Raw genomic sequence first — 21,179 nt, forward strand, 5'->3', positions numbered from 1 at the left:
GATGTACGAGACAAATTCGAACTTTGCGGGCAAGAACATCACGCTAGCGGACATGCGAAAGCAAAGGAGTCGCAATGTCCTTCGTCGTAAGCAACGAATTGCATCGCTCGCTGGCTCCTCAAAACCGCGGATGGACATTTGGCGCATCGGCAGCGGCCCCCGGCCAAGCTCACTTCACAGCGACCGCTCGGAGAAGCGGTGGCAGTGGCTAGCAATTACGCACGTCAGCGTCCCAAAACGCAACACCAAGCACGCTGCGTGCCGATCTTTTGTCGCTACAGCTAGGCATAGCTGATTATTGACAGATCAGAGATCGGCGGCCTTCGTTCTTAAATCGGTACATCGATATCCACGGCGCCCTGTTCCTGTCCCGAAAGTATGCTAAGCGATGTTTGAAGTCTGAAGTTATTGAATTTGGTATGTCCGTGGTAAAAATGTCCACTCTAAAGGAGTCCTGACCACCTTGCTGGCCTGACATTTTAGTCAATTATATCCGAATGTCCGTTGTACCAGAATCCATTGTAAACGAAGCTCAATCAATGGAAAAAACACGGAGGTCGGCATAACACCGCAAATTGGTGTGTAATATCCGAATGTCTGTTGTAAACAGGTCCATTGTAATGAGGTTATACTGTATAATGTTTTTAGAATGTAACTTAGAATATGCTTAGGAATCCTCTGCAACTTTTTTTCTGTAATTTCGCTTCGAAGTATTAGAAAAATATTCGAGAAATATTAGAAAATTATTCGATTCGATTTGCACTCAAACTTTATTATTCGAATTCGCTTCGCACTCAAAATTTTCCTATTCGCACAGCTCTAGTTGCCATTGGAAAGGATGCCTTTCCCATATCCCATATAGTGGTCATTTCTGAAGGGGATATGACATCAGGTTTCGAGAAACATATGGATACTGATTTCCACAATGACTAAAATGTGGGCGCCGATTCTGAAATATGGAGTTTTTGTTCCACAGGGATGTTTCAACTCATGGTGACCGCATCGAGTTCCTCACGAAAAAAAATTCTCGAGACCAGTCCCATCTCTGTAGGTTACCCAAACAAAGCACTTTTAATTGCAATAGGTGAGAAAATAATGTGAGTACTATTGAGCAAAGTCACGAAACTTTATTCCGTGTGAAGCCGCAGGCCGCTCGCAAGGGGGCCGCATGTTTGTGACTGCTGGTATTGATTCATTGTGGCTAACAACGTGACTAACATTGAAGAAGAGAAGGGGACACACAACACAGCACCGACTTTCAGCTGAAGTTCTATTGAAGAAGACAAGGACATAAAAACACAAACTAAGCACTTTGCAACCAGCCCGGCCTTAGCCCTTTATTGCCTCTCAACTCTAAGTACTATGCGCAACTAATCATTGTCATAGTAGATGTACAGACTGCAAAAGTAAAACGTAACCAGTAAACCAGGCATGGGGTAGCAGAACATCCTTATCCACTATCTAACAAGTTAATTGATGGCTGGCCGACACATTGAGATGCTTTCTTATTTATAAAAAACATCTCCATAATCACTCTTGATAACCTTTCAGGATGCCTGAAGAGCTAGTTTGTTTTATCAAAAAGCGGGTGACACTCACAATTGCGACAATACTTATACAGAACAAGAAACAGTGGGGCATGTGTCCCCTTTTCATTGTCAGTGATAGTCATGCTGTTAGCCACGATCAAAATGCAAGAACAATTTGTAAGCTTAGATTCAGCTGCATCTTAAAAGCCCCAGGAGGTCAAAATTAATCCGAAGCCCCTCCTCTGCGGTGTGCCTGGCAATCGTATCACGGCTTCGTCACATGAAACCCGGTGATTCGTTAATTCTGATTTTCTGCTCCAGGACCCGACGGCTAGGATTGGCAAGAACTGCCGGATCGGTCCCAACGTGACCATAGGGCCGAACGTGGTGGTCGAAGACGGTGCCTGCATCAAGCGGTGTACCCTGCTCAACGGGGCGACGATCAAGTCCCACTCGTGGCTCGACTCTTGCATCATTGGCTGGCGTTGTACCGTCGGACAGTGGGTGAGCTACGCTTCTTTCTGTCCTGGACTTCCTGCCTAAGCTGTGTGCGTTTGCTGAAGCTTTGAAGTATTGGAAAGCTGTGATTGTAACATTTGCGAATATTCGAAAACTTCGAATATTTTAACGAATATTACAGTATACGGATTTGCTTTGACACCAATTTAAATTATTCAGAATTTTGAAGTACAGTAATACCTCGTTAAATCAAAGTAGTAGAAACCGGAAAAAATTTCGAGATAAACAGATTTTCAAGATAAGCAAAGTTGCGCAGATTCCATTGAGAAGTTCAGTTCTATCTTGAAGGGGTCCGCTCTATGCACGGCTGGTGCAGAAGCCTAGCTCCGGTCCCAGCCGCAAATAGTCGCACCGTGCACGTGTCAACGTCCCCTTCCTGGAGCGCGAGTCATCGCAGCTACGACGGGTTCGGGCGAATAAGGCAACAGGCTAGAACAACAATCAACACTTTATTGCTACACTAGCAATAACGCGCAAATGTCGCGTAGAGGGATAGTCCGCTCTAGTAGAAAACAAAGGGTAAGGCTTACACCTTCGGTCGATGTTCGGCTCGCGGATCTCGGGGCGGTGAGGTGGTACCTCGCAGGTCAGCAGAGCAAGAGAGACCGTCTGCCCGTCTGCTCGGTTTTTTTATTCACCTCCCGTGTCCCTCCCCACCGCGAGGGTTGTTTCCCTCGCAGGGCGAGTTCCCTATCACGCGAGCCGGGGTGCGAGGATTGGCGCGAGGAGCGGCGGGAAAGAAGGGGTTGTCCGGAAAGGGCGACGGTGCTCCTCTCCTAGTGGTCCCTTGGCTCCTGCCGTCAGTTCGCGATCGCGCCAGCCTTAAGGAAAGGAAATGGGCGCGTGCTCTCCCACAATCTAGAAACGTTATCACTACTGACAAGTTTCTTGACAGGAGCGCCTAACTGGCTCTTTGTAAAGGTTTTAAAAAAAAATAATGACATACCAGAGCTATCAACCAGCTGTGTTTTTCGGCACTGTCTTTTTGTTTAGTGCAGAAAGACCAATTAAGGCTGGTAAGCCTTAGTCGGTCTTTTGACTAAGGCTTATCAGCGTCATCGTAAGCGCGGCAGCCTCGTGTGAACCTTGTGAAATGTATGACATTTTCCTGCTAGTATTTTGTGAAGCGGTTCGGCGGCAAAGTTTTTGTTCCACTCTCAGTCAAGATTTCGAGATAACTGAAAGCGGGCACGGAAATATTTCGAGATAAAGGGCAGTAAATACATTGCACCTATGGGAAATTGTTCGGTACCGCGGAAGATTTCGACAGCCGATTTTTCGAGATATGCGAGTTCGAGTTAACGAGGTATTACTGTATATGAAATGAACGAATAGGTGTATATATTAGACCTTTGTAACTCCCTGTAAACGTGGTTTCACTGCAGTGTAGGAGTTCTGTGTCGTGAAAAAGACCTATCCAGGGAAAATCCACGCTGTCATGAAGCCCCATTTGAAGGTTAAATGAACATATTACCCTCACATCAATTAATTATTTTTTAAGTTTAAAAGCTTGTTATATGGGCTTATATGCACTTAGTATGATAAATTTCAAAACTTAAAATATTTTACTGGTTATCATTAGCATCCTACTGAAATTCAGATCCTGCTACTATTCAATGTTGCTTCCACTTCACTACGAACCAAAGAAGTGACATTCGCACAGGCCTTCTTCCAATCTTTAAAGATATTGTGCAGGTTTGTTGGGTCATGACAAATATGTTCACTTTTCTTTATAATATGTGATATATATCATTCGATTCGAAATTATTCAAGCAAATCGCTGTTCACTTCGAATTTGCTTCGAGCTTAAAATTTACTATTTGCACATTTCTATCTGATTGGTGTAGTATTGCTGTCCTGCAGTGCGGTACTTAAAAACCAGAGAACAAGACACGATATGCGTCATACTTGAGCAACAGACAACAATTTGTAGATATTAATGGTTGCCATTCTCGAGTGCTTCCTGTTAGTTCTGGTGTACCACAGGGTAGCATATTGGGGGCTTTGTTTTTAATTTATATTAATGGTTTAATGGAGGGTATCTCACCATAAGTGTCATGACGTAAAGCTGTTCACAGGTGACTATTTTCGTTAAAGAAATAACTTGTACTAGTGACCAAGATTTGCTCCAACAAACAATTGATAACAGAAGTTCTTGGTGTCACTTTTCGGATATGCAGCTAAATGTGCAGAAAACAGTTTTATTAAAATCACTAAAAAAAGGCCTCAACAATATTTGAGTACCACTCCAGCAGTGTTCCCATTCAAACTGTTGACAGTTGCAAGTACCTAGGAGTCACTTTTACTGACAAATTAACATGGACTAAACATATATCAGAAATACGCACGAAGGCATTTAAGAAGTTGTGCTTCTTGATATAGAAGGCTACGTCATGCTCCTCCTCAAGTGCGCTTGCTCGCTGTGAACACTTACGTGCGATCGAAATTAGAATATGCATCACAAATTTGGGACCCACATAGTACGTTAAAAGACACTAATCAGCTTGAAATGATTCAGCGCAAGGCCACTAGATTCATTTTTAATAAATATAAGCGAACAGATTCCCCTAATGCACTCATGACCAAAAACAAAATATTTTCTTTACATTCCAGAAGGAAGTTTCATTGCATACAATCTCTTCGTAATATAATGGCTGGCAACTTTAATATAAATGACTTGCCGTACCTTCGTCCTGTTACAACTCGACAGACAAGACACATTAGACCTCATCATTGCAACCAATTTTTGCTAAAACTAAAGCATTAGTTTCTTTCCCAGAATTATAGCACACTGGAGTAGACTTCCAGATTCAGTAATTATGTCGTCAAATTTCGTTCAGTCTCTGGAAGAGCATATTTTTTGTTAGACTTGATGTTTTCTTCCTGCTGATGTTGTTTCATTTCACTATATACGAGCGTTATTAATTATTATGGAAGTATCGTCTTTTGTTGTTGTTCAACCTTATAGTATAATAAAATACAAGGATAGCTTAATACGCTGCATGTATTAAGCTATCCTTGTATTTTATTTTTTTCTGTGTACTGCCCCTCCTGCTTGGGCCAAGTTGGCCTGCAGTATATTGAAATAAATAAATAAAACGATTAGTTAATTAGCAGTGCATAAACGCATCTGTGATGAAAACGGGCATTGTTAAAGGGGCCCTGCAGCATGCTTTTGAACATGGTGAGAAAACACTGCTGATCAGTACTTAATACATAAAACTTTATTTGGGCTTAGTTGGTGCGTAATCCTAAGGCTAAATTTACATCGCAAACACACAAGATGCCCCTCGAAGAAAAACATTGCAATTAGTCAAGGCTCCTGTAAACTATAGCAATGCGCACGGCATGGAATTTGCAATTATGTTTCTAAGACGGCTAGGAATTTCTCGCTCTTCTTTCGGCAAATTCCGTGATAGACTGGCCCGACTATCTCATAGGTGGACAGATGCGTCCGTTGGCTGATTTGAGCATTCGTGTGTAGTTACCGCGGCCCCCACAGGGTGTCACCACGTACCTGCGTCGCGCTCACTGGAATTCTACTCTACAGAATTACGATATCACACTCACAACCATGTTGAAAGTGAGCTGACATGTTCAAAGAAAAAAATAAAAGAAAGGGCCCAAGGTCATGACTCTTGCTGATATACCGTATTTACTCGATTGTAACGCGACCACGATTCTAACCCGAGGGGTGACTTTCCAGGAAGAAAAATATAAAGCTAAGATGAAAGAATTGTCTGCATCATTGCACTTTTTAGACAACTTGAATTTCGGTATTAGATTGTAACGCGAGGGTTGACTTCAGGTAGCAGAAATATGGAAAACAATGCGCGTTACATTCGAGTAAATACAGTAGCTTCTTGCCTTTGTGTCATCCCCCCTTCTGTGCCTTTCACAGTGCTCATTTAGACGAAAGGAGAGAGGCGGCGCTTAAAGGGACACAAAAGTGAAGCAATGAATCAGTTTAGACAGATAAATTACACACTGAAAACTCTACTGTTGATTCCACCACCATAAGTTTATTAATAGAAGAGTAAATCAAGATCAATGTTTCATTTTTAAATTTTGCACCCAAATCTCTGCATCTGACGTCGGGGATTTCAAACCGCTTTTTTCGTATTTTGGCGACATTGGTTAAAAAAATATCCTGAAACTGGGTATGCTACATCTCTGGCCCCCGCAGAGGATAATGTACCACATATTCACCGCGGTTAGGAACTACGCAGGCCCTAGTAAACTCCGTTAAAATCTATGACATCACGCCGATTGGTGCTGGAACTTCAAAGTGGCGTCACCACCTGCATTTTGTTTTCACGCGTCTTCTTGCAGCAAGCATGGTGATTTTGGTATTGTGAAAGAGCAGTGTCCTTTTAAAGTGTGAACAAATCGTAACTCCGCTTGTAATTGACAGATTTGAAAAAAAATTTTGCGGCAATCGATTTGTGAGCCAATACTCCGATAGTGAGGTCATTCAGTAATTACATGGAAATGTTTTGGGGGTCCCCTTTAAACCTGAAAGTGGCAGTATGCAGGGAGTGCACTCCAACAAGCAATTGGCTTTTAAATTATAAGAAGGCCATCTTTGATAGCAGTGACATGACTGGGAACATTCTGCTGATGCCCATGAGCAGGTGCCTCATCTCTCAGTTTTCATAATGTGCCACTCAGTCTTCAGGAGATGACTGTGTGGAAGGGGCCTTTGCATTTCTGTATCGGCATGAATAAAAGCAAGCAGGGCCATATTTTCTAATGATTTATTTTATTGTCAGTAACTCCTTGCATTCTTGCACTACTTCGAACTCCATAGATCAGCCGCTGGAGCCAGTGATGAGACACGGAGAAAATAGATCAGATGAAATTAATTGTGAGAAAATGCACACCAGAATTGCCATTTCTGCTGCATTGAACAGTCCCACGCGTATTTCCCCATTGCACAATCACTTCGTACGTAATGAGTAAGCTGCAGCATCACCTAACTTTGAGCGATATGGTCTAAAAGGCATTCAAAACTTTTTAAAATACACAAGGCGAATTCGACAAACTTCTTATGGATGTAGTCCAGGCTGATTGCTTTCTTGAGTTTCAGACTTGACAGTGTGAACATGGCTGCCAGACAATAACACATCGTGCAAAGCACGTGTGTGCCACATTTTCATATGCTAAAACAAAAATCTCTGAGGTCTTAACGTGCCAAAACCACGATACAATTATGAGGCGTACTTTAGTGGGTACTCTTGATTCAGTAATGAGCACCTGGTGTTCTATAACACGCGCCTAAGTTTACATACACGGGTGGTCTCCATGCAGCCCCCATCTAAATCAGGCTGTCATTGTCAGGAATCAAACCCACATCCTTTACCCTCACATCTCAATACCTTAGGCGCTAAGCTACCATGGTGGGTTTTTAAAAACTTGGAGGGCGCTTGAGCTTCACCTTCTAGAGTAGAACATGATAGCATAATCGGACCCCATTTGCGTCACCTCAATCACTAGCCTGACTGCTTCTCGATCGACACCGTGCCGCAAGGAAAGGAACGTCTGTGCGCATAAAATTGGCTGCTTCAGGCTATCCTAGAATGCCTACTGCGAGTAGAGTTGCAAAGTTCTCACTACGGCATAATCCCTTCTGCGAATTGGTGAAGTACACACTACGCGTCCATAAAGCAACACGGGCATCTGCACAGCTGCACACTTTGTTGATATGGGTGCTGTTAATGATGATTAATTATGCCTGTGCACTGTATAATTGGTGGGCCTTTAAACCAAGCAATCATTGCACAGTGCACATGCTTTGACGCTTGGTGCGTTCTACACTTCTGCCATGCAATATTACATGCGTTCGCGCTACGTGGCATTCGTATAGGGTTTTTTTTTTTTGTGTGTGAAACAGTTTCAAGCAGGGGCGTGGCTCTGAGGTAGAACACCTGCTTGCCACCTGGAAGTCCTGGGTTCGATTCCCAATACAACAGAACACATTTATTATTTATTTGTTTGCATCTCTCAAATTTTTGCTGACAGACAACGCTGATTTTTCACTCACAACCAAGGACACCTACACCAGAATTTCTGCGAAACGATCTCTTCCATGCTATCGCATTTACATGCACGAATGTTGTTCCATGCAAACCAAGGTTGATGCCATTGTTTCCGTATCTACAATTAAAAGTGTACTCACTGTAATTGCATTCGTTTCCTTTACACAGGTTCGGATGGAGAACACCTCTGTTCTGGGGGAAGATGTTTTCGTCAAAGACGAGATCTACATCAACGGCGGCAAGGTGCTGCCTCACAAAGCCATCTCAGACTCTGTCACAGAGCCGCAGATCATCATGTGATTGCAACATGTTTCTTTTTTTTTTCATTTTTATACCATATTTTTTTACCTGTAAGCTTTCTTACTGCAACTTTTTTGCATTAAATGTTCTAGGAACATATCACATGTGGCATTCATTGTTTCACACTCCATCCGATTTAAAAAAAGACCAGCAAAGCATTTTCATAAAGTTGGGTCTGCGTGAATTTCTGCGATCAATAATAAGCCTTGGGAAATCTCGTATATTTCGGCTTTGGGATGTTTCACGGAATATTAAATGAAACTGTGTGTGGGGTGCATTTCCAAGAGAAACAGTAAGCTCACTGAACCACCCAACCCTTCAGAGTGTAAGCCTACCCCAATGCCATCCAGAGCAACATCACCATGCTGCCACTACCCTGCATCATGCACTCTGTGCATCATAAGCAGTGAAGGGAGGCCCATGCCATTCACAAGCAATACGGGTGTTAATCCTTCGCAGCATACGCAGATGCTGCATCTTACCCCAACCGAGCAGCTGCAACAGCCACTGTAGCCGTCAAAAACTCACAGGGTCCCTTATGCATTCGCCTAAGGTAACTCGAAAGCGAACGCCATCTTCTTTTTCTTCTTAGTCGATGTATTGATCATCCCCCAGACCTCTCCAAAAGCTTTCTGCACCTAACGGGGATTTGCACTGCCTCCAGGATCGGAGGTCATCGATGACGTCATCATGTGACATCACGTTAAGCAACGTTGCGTTGACGTCACAAATTTTGGCGGTTTAAGTCATGATACGTCTTAAGGTGAGGTCATCACGTGATGATTTTTTGTATCATTCGTGTTGACGCTGCTGACGATCAATTTTTGCGTTTTATGAGGCATTTAAGGCTATCGCCTTAACAAACATGGGAGTATCATATCAATCCCGCAAAACAATCCCCCAGAAGCCGAGAAAGCTGCCATAGGCCTCGATCTCTCTCAAACAGAGTTTGATGTCATCATTACCGACTCACAACAGGCTTGTTGCAGCTTTGCAGGTGGCATAATTCATACCTACACGCCCCAAATCAACAGTCAAAAGCCTCCAGTGAGACCAGTCGTGATCGTCTGGGCGCCATCTCACCACGACATTCCCGACAACGAGGTCGCCAGTGGCTCTTGCCTGTGCGCAGGTGCCACAAATGCGGTGAGTCAACGTGGCGAGGGCGAGCTGCATTCGTTTCTGCAAGCGACGCGTCTCCGCGGCGCACTTCGCGGTCCCGCGCTTAGATAACCGTGGCAGCGAACGGCGACGCGGAGGCTTGGATTGGTTGGTTGGTTGGTTGGTTGAACCTCAGCTACTTGGCGCAACCCACCGTGGGGGATCGGATTGTCTCATTAAAAGCGTGCAGTACGCTCGCAACAGCGTTGCGCCACACCCGCTACCGACATTGTTTCGTGACAGAGCTAAACAGTGGATCTGGATCTCGAATTGAGGGCCGTATCGTGGCAGCGCGTTAATCACTAGCAGTGCTCACGCTTTTCGTGATTAGCGGTGCTTATCTGTAACGGCATCGCCGCAGGCATTGGCCTTACATGCCCTTCATAGAACTTTAGCACATAAAGCGAGTGTGATGTGTAATTATTAGACTATTTCGCCTTGCATATATAAAAAGTGTTGAGGCTTGGGCTAGTTGGTTGGTAATCATACTGGCGGCTTTCGTCTTGCAATCAAGAAGACAAAAAAAAAATGTCACAGGGGTGCTATTCTTGAAACTCAGATTCCGCCATTGGTCAACTTTATTGGCCCGGAGGGCTGCTACGGCCTCTTTGATTGGCTTAAAATGCCGCCATTACAAAATTTGACAATATGGCGGAATCAGCCTTTTTCACGACGCCCCCGCGCATGCGCTCTCCCCTAGCGGAAAAGTCGCTAAACGTCTAGTCATCTCGGAGGCTTTGCTTCTGGCAATACCGGTTTCCCGGCCCCTACCAAAACGACAGAGAGCAGCACAGGAAAATGAAAAAGACGGATTCGACGGTGTCCAGAATAGTACCCGAGGTTGCACCAAGACAGGCTAGGCTGGGCCACAGCAGGGGTGCCATTCTGGGCACTGTCAAATTCCGCCGTATTGTCATATTTCGTAATGGCGGCATTTTAAGCCGGTCTGAGAGGCTGTAGCAGCCCTACGGGCCTATCAGAGTTGACCAATGGCGGAATCTGACAACACGGCGAAATTTGATCATGTCCAGAATAGCACCCCAGAGCTCAGAGGCACCTCTGGTCCTGGCTTGGCTGGACTTTTATCTTCTCACCTGTGCCTTTCCCACCTTTTGCTATATAATACATGGCTGTGCTCGCACTTCTTTTATCTTTTTTTAGTCTGTCTTCCTATCTCATTCTCTCTGTCTGTTTGTTTCTCTGTCTTCCTATCTTTTTATGTCTTGCTTCCCTTTCTCTCTTTTTCTCTCGCTTTCTTTCTAACCTTTCCTTTCTCTCCCTCTCTGTAGTCATCTCTCGCCTTCTATTTAAATTTTTTACACTCTTCCCTTTCTATCTCTCCTTTCTTTCTGTACTCGTTCTCTCCTCCTTTCCCTCCTCACCTTCCTTTCCCACCCCTTGCTATACTATACTATACAAGGCACTATACTATGCTATGCTCTGCTAGCGTGCCTGGATAGCCGAGTGATACGACGCTCGCCTTCGGATAGTGGGTACGCGGGTTCGAATCTCGCCTCTCCGAAAATTGCTCTCTCTCTCTACCTTTCTTTCTCTCTATGCACTCGTTCTGTCGCCCATCAGGGTTACTGCATCGCACGCCGGACAAATCGGCGCACGTGTTCTGGGAACGAAGAGGAAGGCGATGAAGAAGACGACGAATAGAGCGCGTGCCGCTTCACACACGGCAAACCTCAACCATAATAGCTCTGCTGTAAAATGGCTGTATTGCACAGTGGCTCATGAGTAGGACCCCGTGTTTTCGGAGTTTATTTTTCTTGAAATTCGGAGGGTGTTTTTCGGAGTTTATTTTTGGGAGGTTTGGAGGGTGTTTTTCGGAATTTATTTTTGGGAGGAAATTCGGCATTTATCGGAGTTTAATTTCACGTAAATCTCCAATCCTCCGAAATTCGGTGTTTAATTTTGCATCATCAGTTGTTGCAATGTGTTCTTATTAATTTTATTTCCAAAGAAAATGCGTCGCATTGTTGCTGATACTCCTGTTTCTCCAACCTTTCATTTTTTTTCTCACTTCCTGTACATTTACCCTGTTAATAAGGCTGTTGATGTGCACTGCTGTAAACTCGCCATAGTGTATGTTACGGGTGGGGGAGGGGGGGGGGGCAGGAGCTAGTCAAGCTGCTTCTCAGTTTTTCCTCCCAGCCTCCCTCATCTTGATGAAAAATAAAGAACATATTATGAATGTTATTCTCAATACACCGAAATCTTGATGATATGATATCCGAACACGCCAAGATGCGAACACATTAAGTGTATTTTAGATGTCTGGAACGTTTGATCGCACAAACACATACAAGCACAAATACTTGAATACAAAACACAATATACATACAAACAAAAGGTTGTAATACACGCAAGCATATTTTACGAGGTTGCTGCCGCTGATGGAGGTGCGCTCCTTTCGAATGATGATTATCAGCTTGAAAATGCCCTTTTAAAATCAGTTTATCGCATAAGTCCGAATTGTCAAGAATTTTAGCGGCCAGTATTTGTCGGACTTTTTCGGATTTATCCGAAAACACGGTGCCCTATGTAAGACACTCGTTTTCGAAGCGGGAGGGCCCAGGTTCAAATCAAGCCCCACCAATCAAATTTTCGGTTCATTTATCCCGTTGTGGCGGTGTTCGTATTGCGTGATCGAGGGAAGGACACAGCTATCCTTCGAGATTGCACGGAAATCCTTTCTCATTACGAAAAATGTGAACGTAGAATCTCCTTTGCGAGTTGTCTAAGTGGTGCGCAAGCGTGGAGTTTTATTGTTGGTTGCGGCCTTCACCGAAACACCGTTTTCAAGCGGCATCGGCGTGGCGCCGGCATCGACCTGGCGTTCGGTTATTTCCGGGTACTCACCTCACCGGGTACCTACCGATAAAATAGGTAGAAGTGGACTTTGGGGTGGTGCTGTCGTCGCTTGGGGAGGGGGGGGGGTGCAACCCACACTGTGGGAACTTGGCGGCATGGGACCACAAGTCCTTGCGGTCCCATAGCGTTAGGAGAAACGAATTTTTTTTTTGAAAAAAAAAAAAGAGAACAGACGCGATAATATGCTCCTGCTCTTGCTTCTTGCTCTTGCTCACCCGCTCGTGATCGGTCAGCCACTGGTCGACGTCTTCCGCAGCTTTTCCTCCGTAGGGCCGCGGCTGTCTGTGAGGCTGCGTTGGACAAGCAGGCGTTGATGTCGTAGCGTCAGCGGTAGAAATGTCAAGTTGCAATGGCGGGAGACCCGCAAGGCGACTTCTGCGACGAAGACTTGGTGGAACAGCTTCCGTAGTTGGACGTACCCCGCTCCTCCACCAAGATGTTACGGGTTAGGAAGCGTTTATTGAGAACGCTCAGCGGCGGAGCACTGGATGGGGTGAGACTACGGAAGCAACAACAAAGTCCTCGTCGTCGTCTTCTTTCACATATCCTCTTTCTCGCTCCAGAGGCGCCGTTACAATATTAAGGCTCCCAGCATATCTTTTAAATGCGGAGCATTTCTTAGTCGCACCTGCGGCGTCGGCCGCCGCAGGTGCGACTAAGAAAAGCTGCGAAACGGCAACGACGGGCTGTGGATCCTGAACGTCGTGCTCGAGAAGCAGCAACCCCACTGCGCATGCTCGGCTCGTCTCGCAAGCAACGCAGAAGACAAGGCTGCGAAGAGACGAGCATACGACGCTTAACGCAAGCGTTTGAAGCGAGCTGCGGACCCGGAACTTCGTGCACGAGAAGCAGCTGCGAAACGGCAACGACGGGCTGTGGATCCTGAACGTCGTGCTCGAGAAGCAGCAACCCCACTGCGCATGCTCGGCTCGTCTCGTGCCGGCAGCAGGCCTCTCCCTCCTTCCCTCCCTCCCTCCTCTCGATAGAACGCGGGCGGGAGGCGGAGTGCGCGTTCGGAATTCAGTCAAGGGCGTCTTACTTGGCTTTCGCTTGACTTGACGCTTTGCTTGACTCGAGTAGATGCGATGGAAGCAACAGTACTTTCAATCAGCGTCCCACCACTCGTTGAAGGCAACGTTACCCCACCCTCACCGTCGTCGGCGTCAACAACAGCAAGCAACGCAGAAGACAAGGCTGCGAAGAGACGAGCATACGACGCTTAACGCAAGCGTTTGAAGCGAGCTGCGGACCCGGAACTTCGTGCACGAGAAGCTGCTGCGAGACGGCAACGACGGGCTGCGGATCCTTCACTCGGGGAACGAGAAGCAGCTGCGAAACGGCAACGACGGGCTGTGGATCCTGAACGTCGTGCTCGAGAAGCAGCAACCGTTCGTGAACGTCGAGCAGCAGATCCATCACTCGGGCAGCGCGACGCTTCTGCGAAACCCAATTACGCAACATTCACGCGATACCCCCACCACTCTGCGACGAATTTACTCGAGTTCCCCCCGTGGGAAGATGCGGGCGACATTTCTCGTTTAAGACACGTCCACTATAATACCTCAGCCAAGGTTCATAAATCATGTGGCGGGCACGTACGCTTGAACTTCGGTGGCAACATCACTGTACGACTTTCTTGTGCCCAAGGAATGCCACTTTGCTATTCGAACCGTGAACGTTTTGGTTGCGAACTGAACACTGTACGCAATGCTCTAACGGCACGACATAAGATTCATATTTCAGAAGTTAGTCTGCTCGGTTATGCAGCTTATACTTACTCAAAGATAAAAAATGTACGTGCTGGTTTTAGGTTCAGTACCCACATCGTAGTGTGGCTTTTTTTTTCAGCAGTACCGGCACTGAGGTTCGGACGAGCGCCCTCTTTGTTGTGAGCTGAACGTCTTACCACCTCGCCTATTGGAACGGCACAGATAGCGGACTTTAAAAGTTGCTCTATACATTATCCACCCAATATTCAATATAATATTCAATATTAAATGCTAAGGCTGTGTGTCCGATTCTAGGTACATGCATCGCTTCATAAACAAACTTTGCTGGCCTTCTTAACGACCAAGGTAAGATAATTTGTTAGTGAAGTGATCCGTGCACGGAGGCTCAGACATGAAAACCCAGCCTTTATTTTCAATTATTGGCTAAATGAATGTGCCTATACGAACTTGAAAGCACAGTTTACTGCGTGTTAAATTTTGGATAGTTTGGAGTTAGCGATTATTCGAAGATTCGCCAAATTTGGATCAACAACATATATTTTAGGGTGATTTCCGACCAAAAAGCCTTTAGAAATCCCTGTTTTTTCGATATTTCGAAGTCATGCAATTTCGAGCAAAAATATTTTGGGGTGATTTCCGAGCAAAAAGGTTCGCCTTTGGAAACCTGCAATTTTTCGACATTTCGAAGATTCATCAAATTTGGATCCACTACGTTTTGCTGGGATATCCGACCAAAGCGGTAAGTCTACACCTTTGGAATCTGTTACTTTTTCGATATTTCGATGAATAATCCAATTTGGATCAAATAAACTTTGGGGTGATTTCCAACCGGAAAGGCAAGACCTTTGGAAACCTTCAATTTTTCGACATTTCGAAGATTCATCCAATGAGGATCCACTACGTTTTGGTGGGATATCCGACCAAAAAGGTAAGTCTACACCTTTGGAAACTTACTTTTTCGATATTTCGATGAATAATCCAATTTGGATCAAATAAACTTTGGGGTTACTTCCAACCGGAAAGGCAAGACTATAGCCTTTGGAAACCTTCAATCTTTCGACATTTCGAAGATTCGTCCAATGTGGATCCACTACGTTTTGGTGGGATATCCGACCAAAAAGGTAAGTCTACAAATTTGGAAACTGTTACATTTTCGATATTTTAATGAATAATCCAATTTGGATCAAATAAACTTTGGGGTGATTTCCAACCGGAAAGGCCTTTGGAAACCTTCAATTTTTCGACAATTCGAAGATTCGTCCAATGTAGATCCACCACGTTTTGGTGGGATATCCGACCAAAAAGGTAAGTCTACACCTTAGGAAACTGTTACTTTTTCGATATTTCGATGAATAATCCAATTTGGATCAAATAAACTTTGGGGTGATTTCCCACTGGAAAGGCAAGACTATAGCCTTTGGAAACCTCCAATTTTTCGACAATTCGAAGATTCGTCCAATGAGGATCCACAACGTTTTGGTGGGACATCCGACCAAAAAGGTAAGTCTACACCTTTGGAAACTGTTACTTTTTCGATATTTCGATGAATAATCCAATTTGGATCAAATAAACTTTGGGGTGATTTCCAACCGGAAAGGCAAGACTTTGGAAACCTTTAATTTGGACACCGGAAAGGCAAGACCTTTGGAAACCTTCAATTTTTCGACAATTCGAAGATTCGTCCAATGTGGATCCACTACGTTTTGGTGGGATATCCGATCGAAAAGGTAAGTCTACCGATCGAAAAGGTAAGTCTACACCTTTGGAAACTGTTACTTTTTCGATATTTCGATGAATAATCCAATTTGGATCAAATAAACTTTGGGGTGATTTCCAACCGGAAAGGCAATACTATAGCCTTTGGAAACCTTCAATTTTTCGACAATTCGAAGATTCGTCCAATGTGGATCCACTACGTTTTGGTGGGATATCCGACCAAAAAGGTAAGTCTACACCTTTGGAAACTGTTACTTTTTCGATATTTCGATGAATAATGCAATTTGGATCAAATAAACTTTGGGGTGATTTCCAACCGGAAAGGCAAGACTATAGCCTTTGGAAACCTCCAATTTTTAGACAATTCGAAGATTCGTCCAATGTGGATCCACTACGTTTTGGTGGGATATCCGATCAAAAAGGTAAGTCTACACCTTTGGAAACTGTTACTTTTTCGATATTTCGATGAACAATCCAATTTGGATCAAACAAACTTTGAGGTGATTTCCAACCGGAAAGGCAAGACTATAGCCTTTGGAAACTTTCAATTTTTCGACATTTCGAAGATTCATCCAATGAGGATCCACTACGTTTTGGTGGGATATCCGACCAAAAAGGTAAGTCTACACCTTTGGAAACTTACTTTTTCGATATTTCGATGAATAATCCAATTTGGATCAAATAAACTTTGGGGTGATTTCCAACCGGAAAGGCAAGACTATAGCCTTTGGAAACCTTCAATTTTTCGACAATTCGAAGATTCGTCCAATGTGGATCCACTACGTTTTGGTGGGATATCCGACCAAAAAGGTTAGTCTACACCTTTGGAAACTGTTACTTTTTCGATATTTCGGTGAATAATCCAATTTGGATCAAATAAACTTTGGGGTGATTTCCAACTGGAAAGGCAAGACTATAGCCTTTGGAAACCTTCAATTTTTCGACATTTCGAAGATTCGTCGAATGTGGATCCACTACGTTTTGGTGGGATATCCAACCAAAAAGGTAAGTCTACACCTTTGGAAACTGTTACTTTTTCGATATTTCGATGAATAATCCAATTTGGATCAAATAAACTTTGGGGTGATTTCCAACCGGAAAGGCAAGACTATAGCCTTTGGAAACTTTCAATTTTTCGACATTTCGAAGATTCATGCAATGTGGATCCACTACGTTTTGGTGGGATATCCGACCAAAAAGGTAAGTCTACACCTTTGGAAACTTACTTTTTCGATATTTCGATGAATAATCCACTTTGGATCAAATAAACTTTGGGGTGATTTCCAACCGGAAAGGCAAGACCTTTGGAAACTTTCAATTTTTCGACATTTCGAAGATTCATCCAATGTGGATCCACTACGTTTTGGTGGGATATCCGACCAAAAAGGTAAGTCTACACCTTTGGAAACTTACTTTTTCGATATTTCGATGAATAATCCAATTTGGATCAAATAAACTTTGGGGTGATTTCCAACCGGAAAGGCAAGACTATAGCCTTTGGAAACCTTCAATTTTTCGACAATTCGAAGATTCGTCCAATGTGGATCCACTACGTTTTGGTGGGATATCCGACCAAAAAGGTAAGTCTACACCTTTGGAAACTGTTACTTTTTCGATATTTCGATGAATAATCCAATTTGGATCAAATAAACTTTGGGGTGATTTCCAACTGGAAAGGCTAGACTATAGCCTTTGGAAACCTTCAATTTTTCGACAATTCGAAGATTCGTCCAATGTGGATCCACTACGTTTTGGTGGGATATCCGATCAAAAAGGTAAGTCTACACCTTTGGAAACTGTTACTTTTTCGATATTTCGATGAATAATCCAATTTGGATCAAATAAACTTTGAGGTGATTTCCAACCGGAAAGGCAAGACTATAGCCTTTGGAAACTTTCAATTTTTCGACATTTCGAAGATTCATCCAATGTGGATCCACTACGTTTTGGTGGGATATCCGACCAAAAAGGTAAGTCTACACCTTTGGAAACTGTTACTTTTTCGATATTTCGATGAATAATCCAATTTGGATCAAATAAACTTTGGGGTGATTTCCAACCGGAAAGGCAAGACTATAGCCTCTGGAAACTTTCAATTTTTCGACATTTCGAAGATTCGTCCAATGTGGATCCACTACGTTTTGGTGGGATATCCGACCAAAAAGGTAAGTCTACACCTTTGGAAACTGTTACTTTTTCGATATTTCGATGAATAATCCAATTTGGATCAAATAAACTTTGGGGTGATTTCCAACTGGAAAGGCAAGACTATAAAACCTTCAATTTTTCGACAATTCGAAGATTCGTCCAATGTGGATCCACTACGTTTTGGTGGGATATCCGATCGAAAAGGTAAGTCTACACCTTTGGAAACTGTTACTTTTTCGATATTTCGATGAATAATCCAATTTGGATCAAATAAACTTTGAGTGATTTCCAACCGGAAAGGCTAGACTATAGCCTTTGGAAACCTCCAATTTTTCGACAATTGGAAGATTCGTCCAATGTGGATCCACTACGTTTTGGTGCGATATCCGATCGAAAAGGTAAGTCTACACCTTTGGAAACTGTTACTTTTTGATATTTCGATGAATAATCCAATTTGGATCAAATAAACTTTGGGGTGATTTCCAACCGGAAAGGCAAGACTATAGCCTCTGGAAACTTTCAATTTTTCGACATTTCGAAGATTCGTCCAATGTGGATCCACTACGTTTTGGTGGGATATCCGACCAAAAAGGTAAGTCTACACCTTTGGAAACTGTTACTTTTTCGATATTTCGATGAATAATCCAATTTGGATCAAATAAACTTTGGGGTGATTTCCAACCGGAAAGGCAAGACTTTGGAACCTTAATTTGACACCGGAAAGGCAAGACCTTTGGAAACCTTCAATTTTTCGACAATTCGAAGATTCGTCCAATGTGGATCCACTACGTTTTGGTGGGATATCCGATCGAAAAGGTAAGTCTACCGATCGAAAAGGTAAGTCTACACCTTTGGAAACTGTTACTTTTTCGATATTTCGATGAATAATCCAATTTGGATCAATTAAACTTTGGGGTGATTTCCAACCGGAAAGGCAATACTATAGCCTTTGGAAACCTTCAATTTTTCGACAATTCGAAGATTCGTCCAATGTGGATCCACTACGTTTTGGTGGGATATCCGACCAAAAAGGTAAGTCTACACCTTTGGAAACTGTTACTTTTTCGATATTTCGATGAATAATGCAATTTGGATCAAATAAACTTTCGGGTGATTTCCAACCGGAAAGGCAAGACTATAGCCTTTGGAAACCTCCAATTTTTAGACAATTCGAAGATTCGTCCAATGTGGATCCACTACGTTTTGGTGGGATATCCGATCAAAAAGGTAAGTCTACACCTTTGGAAACTGTTACTTTTTCGATATTTCGATGAATCAATCCAATTTGGATCAAATAAACTTTGGGGTGATTTCCAACTGGAAAGGCAAGACTATAGCCTTTGGAAACCTTCAATTTTTCGACATTTCGAAGATTCGTCGAATGTGGATCCACTACGTTTTGGTGGGATATCCAACCAAAAAGGTAAGTCTACACCTTTGGAAACTGTTACTTTTTCGATATTTCGATGAATAATCCAATTTGGATCAAATAAACTTTGGGGTGATTTCCAACCGGAAAGGCAAGACTATAGCCTTTGGAAACTTTCAATTTTTCGACATTTCGAAGATTCATGCAATGTGGATCCACTACGTTTTGGTGGGATATCCGACCAAAAAGGTAAGTCTACACCTTTGGAAACTGTTACTTTTTCGATATTTCGATGAATAATCCACTTTGGATCAAATAAACTTTGGGGTGATTTCCAACCGGAAAGGCAAGACCTTTGGAAACTTTCAATTTTTCGACATTTCGAAGATTCATCCAATGTGGATCCACTACGTTTTGGTGGGATATCCGACCAAAAAGGTAAGGCTACACCTTTGGAAACTGTTACTTTTTCGATATTTCGATGAATAATCCAATTTGGATCAAATAAACTTTGGGGTGATTTCCAAACGGAAAGGCAAGACTAGCCTTTGGAAACTTTCAATTTTTCGACATTTCGAAGATTCATCCAATGTGGATGCACTACGTTTTGGTGGGATATCCGATCGAAAAGGTAAGTCTACACCTTTGGAAACTTACTTTTTCGATATTTCGATGAATAATACAATTAGGATCAAATAAACTTGGGTGATTTCCAACTGGAAAGGCTATAGCCTTTGGCAACGTTCAATTTTTCGAGAATTGGAAGATTCGTCCAATGTGGATCCACTACGTTTTGGTGGGATATCCGATCAAAAAGGTAAGTCTACACCTTTGGAAACTATTACTTTTTCGATATTTCGTTGAATAATCCAATTTGGATCAAATAAACTTTGGGGTGGTTTCCAACCGGGAAGGCAAGACTATAGCCTTTGGAAACTTTCAATTTTTCGACATTTCGAAGATTCATCCAAGGTGGATCCACTACGTTTTGGTGGGATATCCGACCAAAAAGGTAAGTCTACACCTTTGGAAACTATTACTTTTTCGATATTTTGATGAATAATCCAATTTGGATCAAATAAACTTTGGGGTGATTTCCAACCGGAAAGGCAAGACTATAGCCTTTGGAAACCTTCAATTTTTCGACAATTCGAAGATTCGTCCAATGTGGATCCACCACGTTTTGGTGGGTATCCGACCAAAAAGGTAAGTCTACATCTTTGGAAACTGTAAACTTTTTCGATATTTCGATGAATAATCCAATTTGGATCAAATAAACTTGAGGTGTTTCCAACCGGAAAGGCAAGACTATAGCCTTTTGGAAAACTCCATTTTTTCGACAATTGGAAGATTCGTCCAATGTGGATCCACTACGTTTTGGTGGGATATCCGATCGAAAAGGAAGTCTACACCTTTGGAAACTGTTACTTTTTTGATATTTCGATGAATAATCCAATTTGGATCAAATAAACTTTGGGGTGATTTCCAACCGGAAAGGCTAGACTATATCCTTTGGAAACTTTCAATTTTTTCGACATTTCCGAAGATTGTCCAATGTGGATCCACTACGTTTGGTGGGATATCCGACCAAAAAGGTAAGTCTACACCTTTGGAAACTGTTACTTTTTTCGATATTTCGATGAATAATCCAATTTGGATCAAATAAACTTTGGGGTGATTTCCAACCGGAAAGGCAAGACTATAGCCTCTGGAAACTTTCCATTTTTCGACCATTCGAGATTCGTCCAATGTGGATCCACTACGTTTTGGTGGGATATCCGACCAAAAA

General features: G+C 43.2%; 1 protein-coding gene across 5 annotated transcripts in view; it reads left to right on the plus strand.

Moving 5' to 3' along the window:
* The window catches only part of LOC119372102 (mannose-1-phosphate guanyltransferase beta), an 82,583-nt gene that overhangs the window by 18,380 nt on the left and 43,024 nt on the right, over positions 1–21,179 (plus strand). For 4 of the 5 annotated variants that reach the window (XM_037642561.2, XM_037642565.2, XM_037642562.2 and 1 more), the window contains exons 7-8: positions 1,851–2,033; positions 8,255–8,485. In XM_037642561.2, coding sequence (XP_037498489.1) covers positions 1,851–2,033; positions 8,255–8,386 — 315 coding nt within the window. In that variant the 3' untranslated portion in view covers positions 8,387–8,485. Of the gene's footprint in view, positions 1–1,850; positions 2,034–8,254; positions 8,486–21,179 lie in introns of those variants that run through there. The other variant, XM_049419989.1, reaches the window with a different exon arrangement.

Source organism: Rhipicephalus sanguineus, chromosome 10, assembly GCF_013339695.2.
Source record: "Rhipicephalus sanguineus isolate Rsan-2018 chromosome 10, BIME_Rsan_1.4, whole genome shotgun sequence".
Lineage (NCBI taxonomy): Eukaryota > Metazoa > Arthropoda > Arachnida > Ixodida > Ixodidae > Rhipicephalus > Rhipicephalus sanguineus.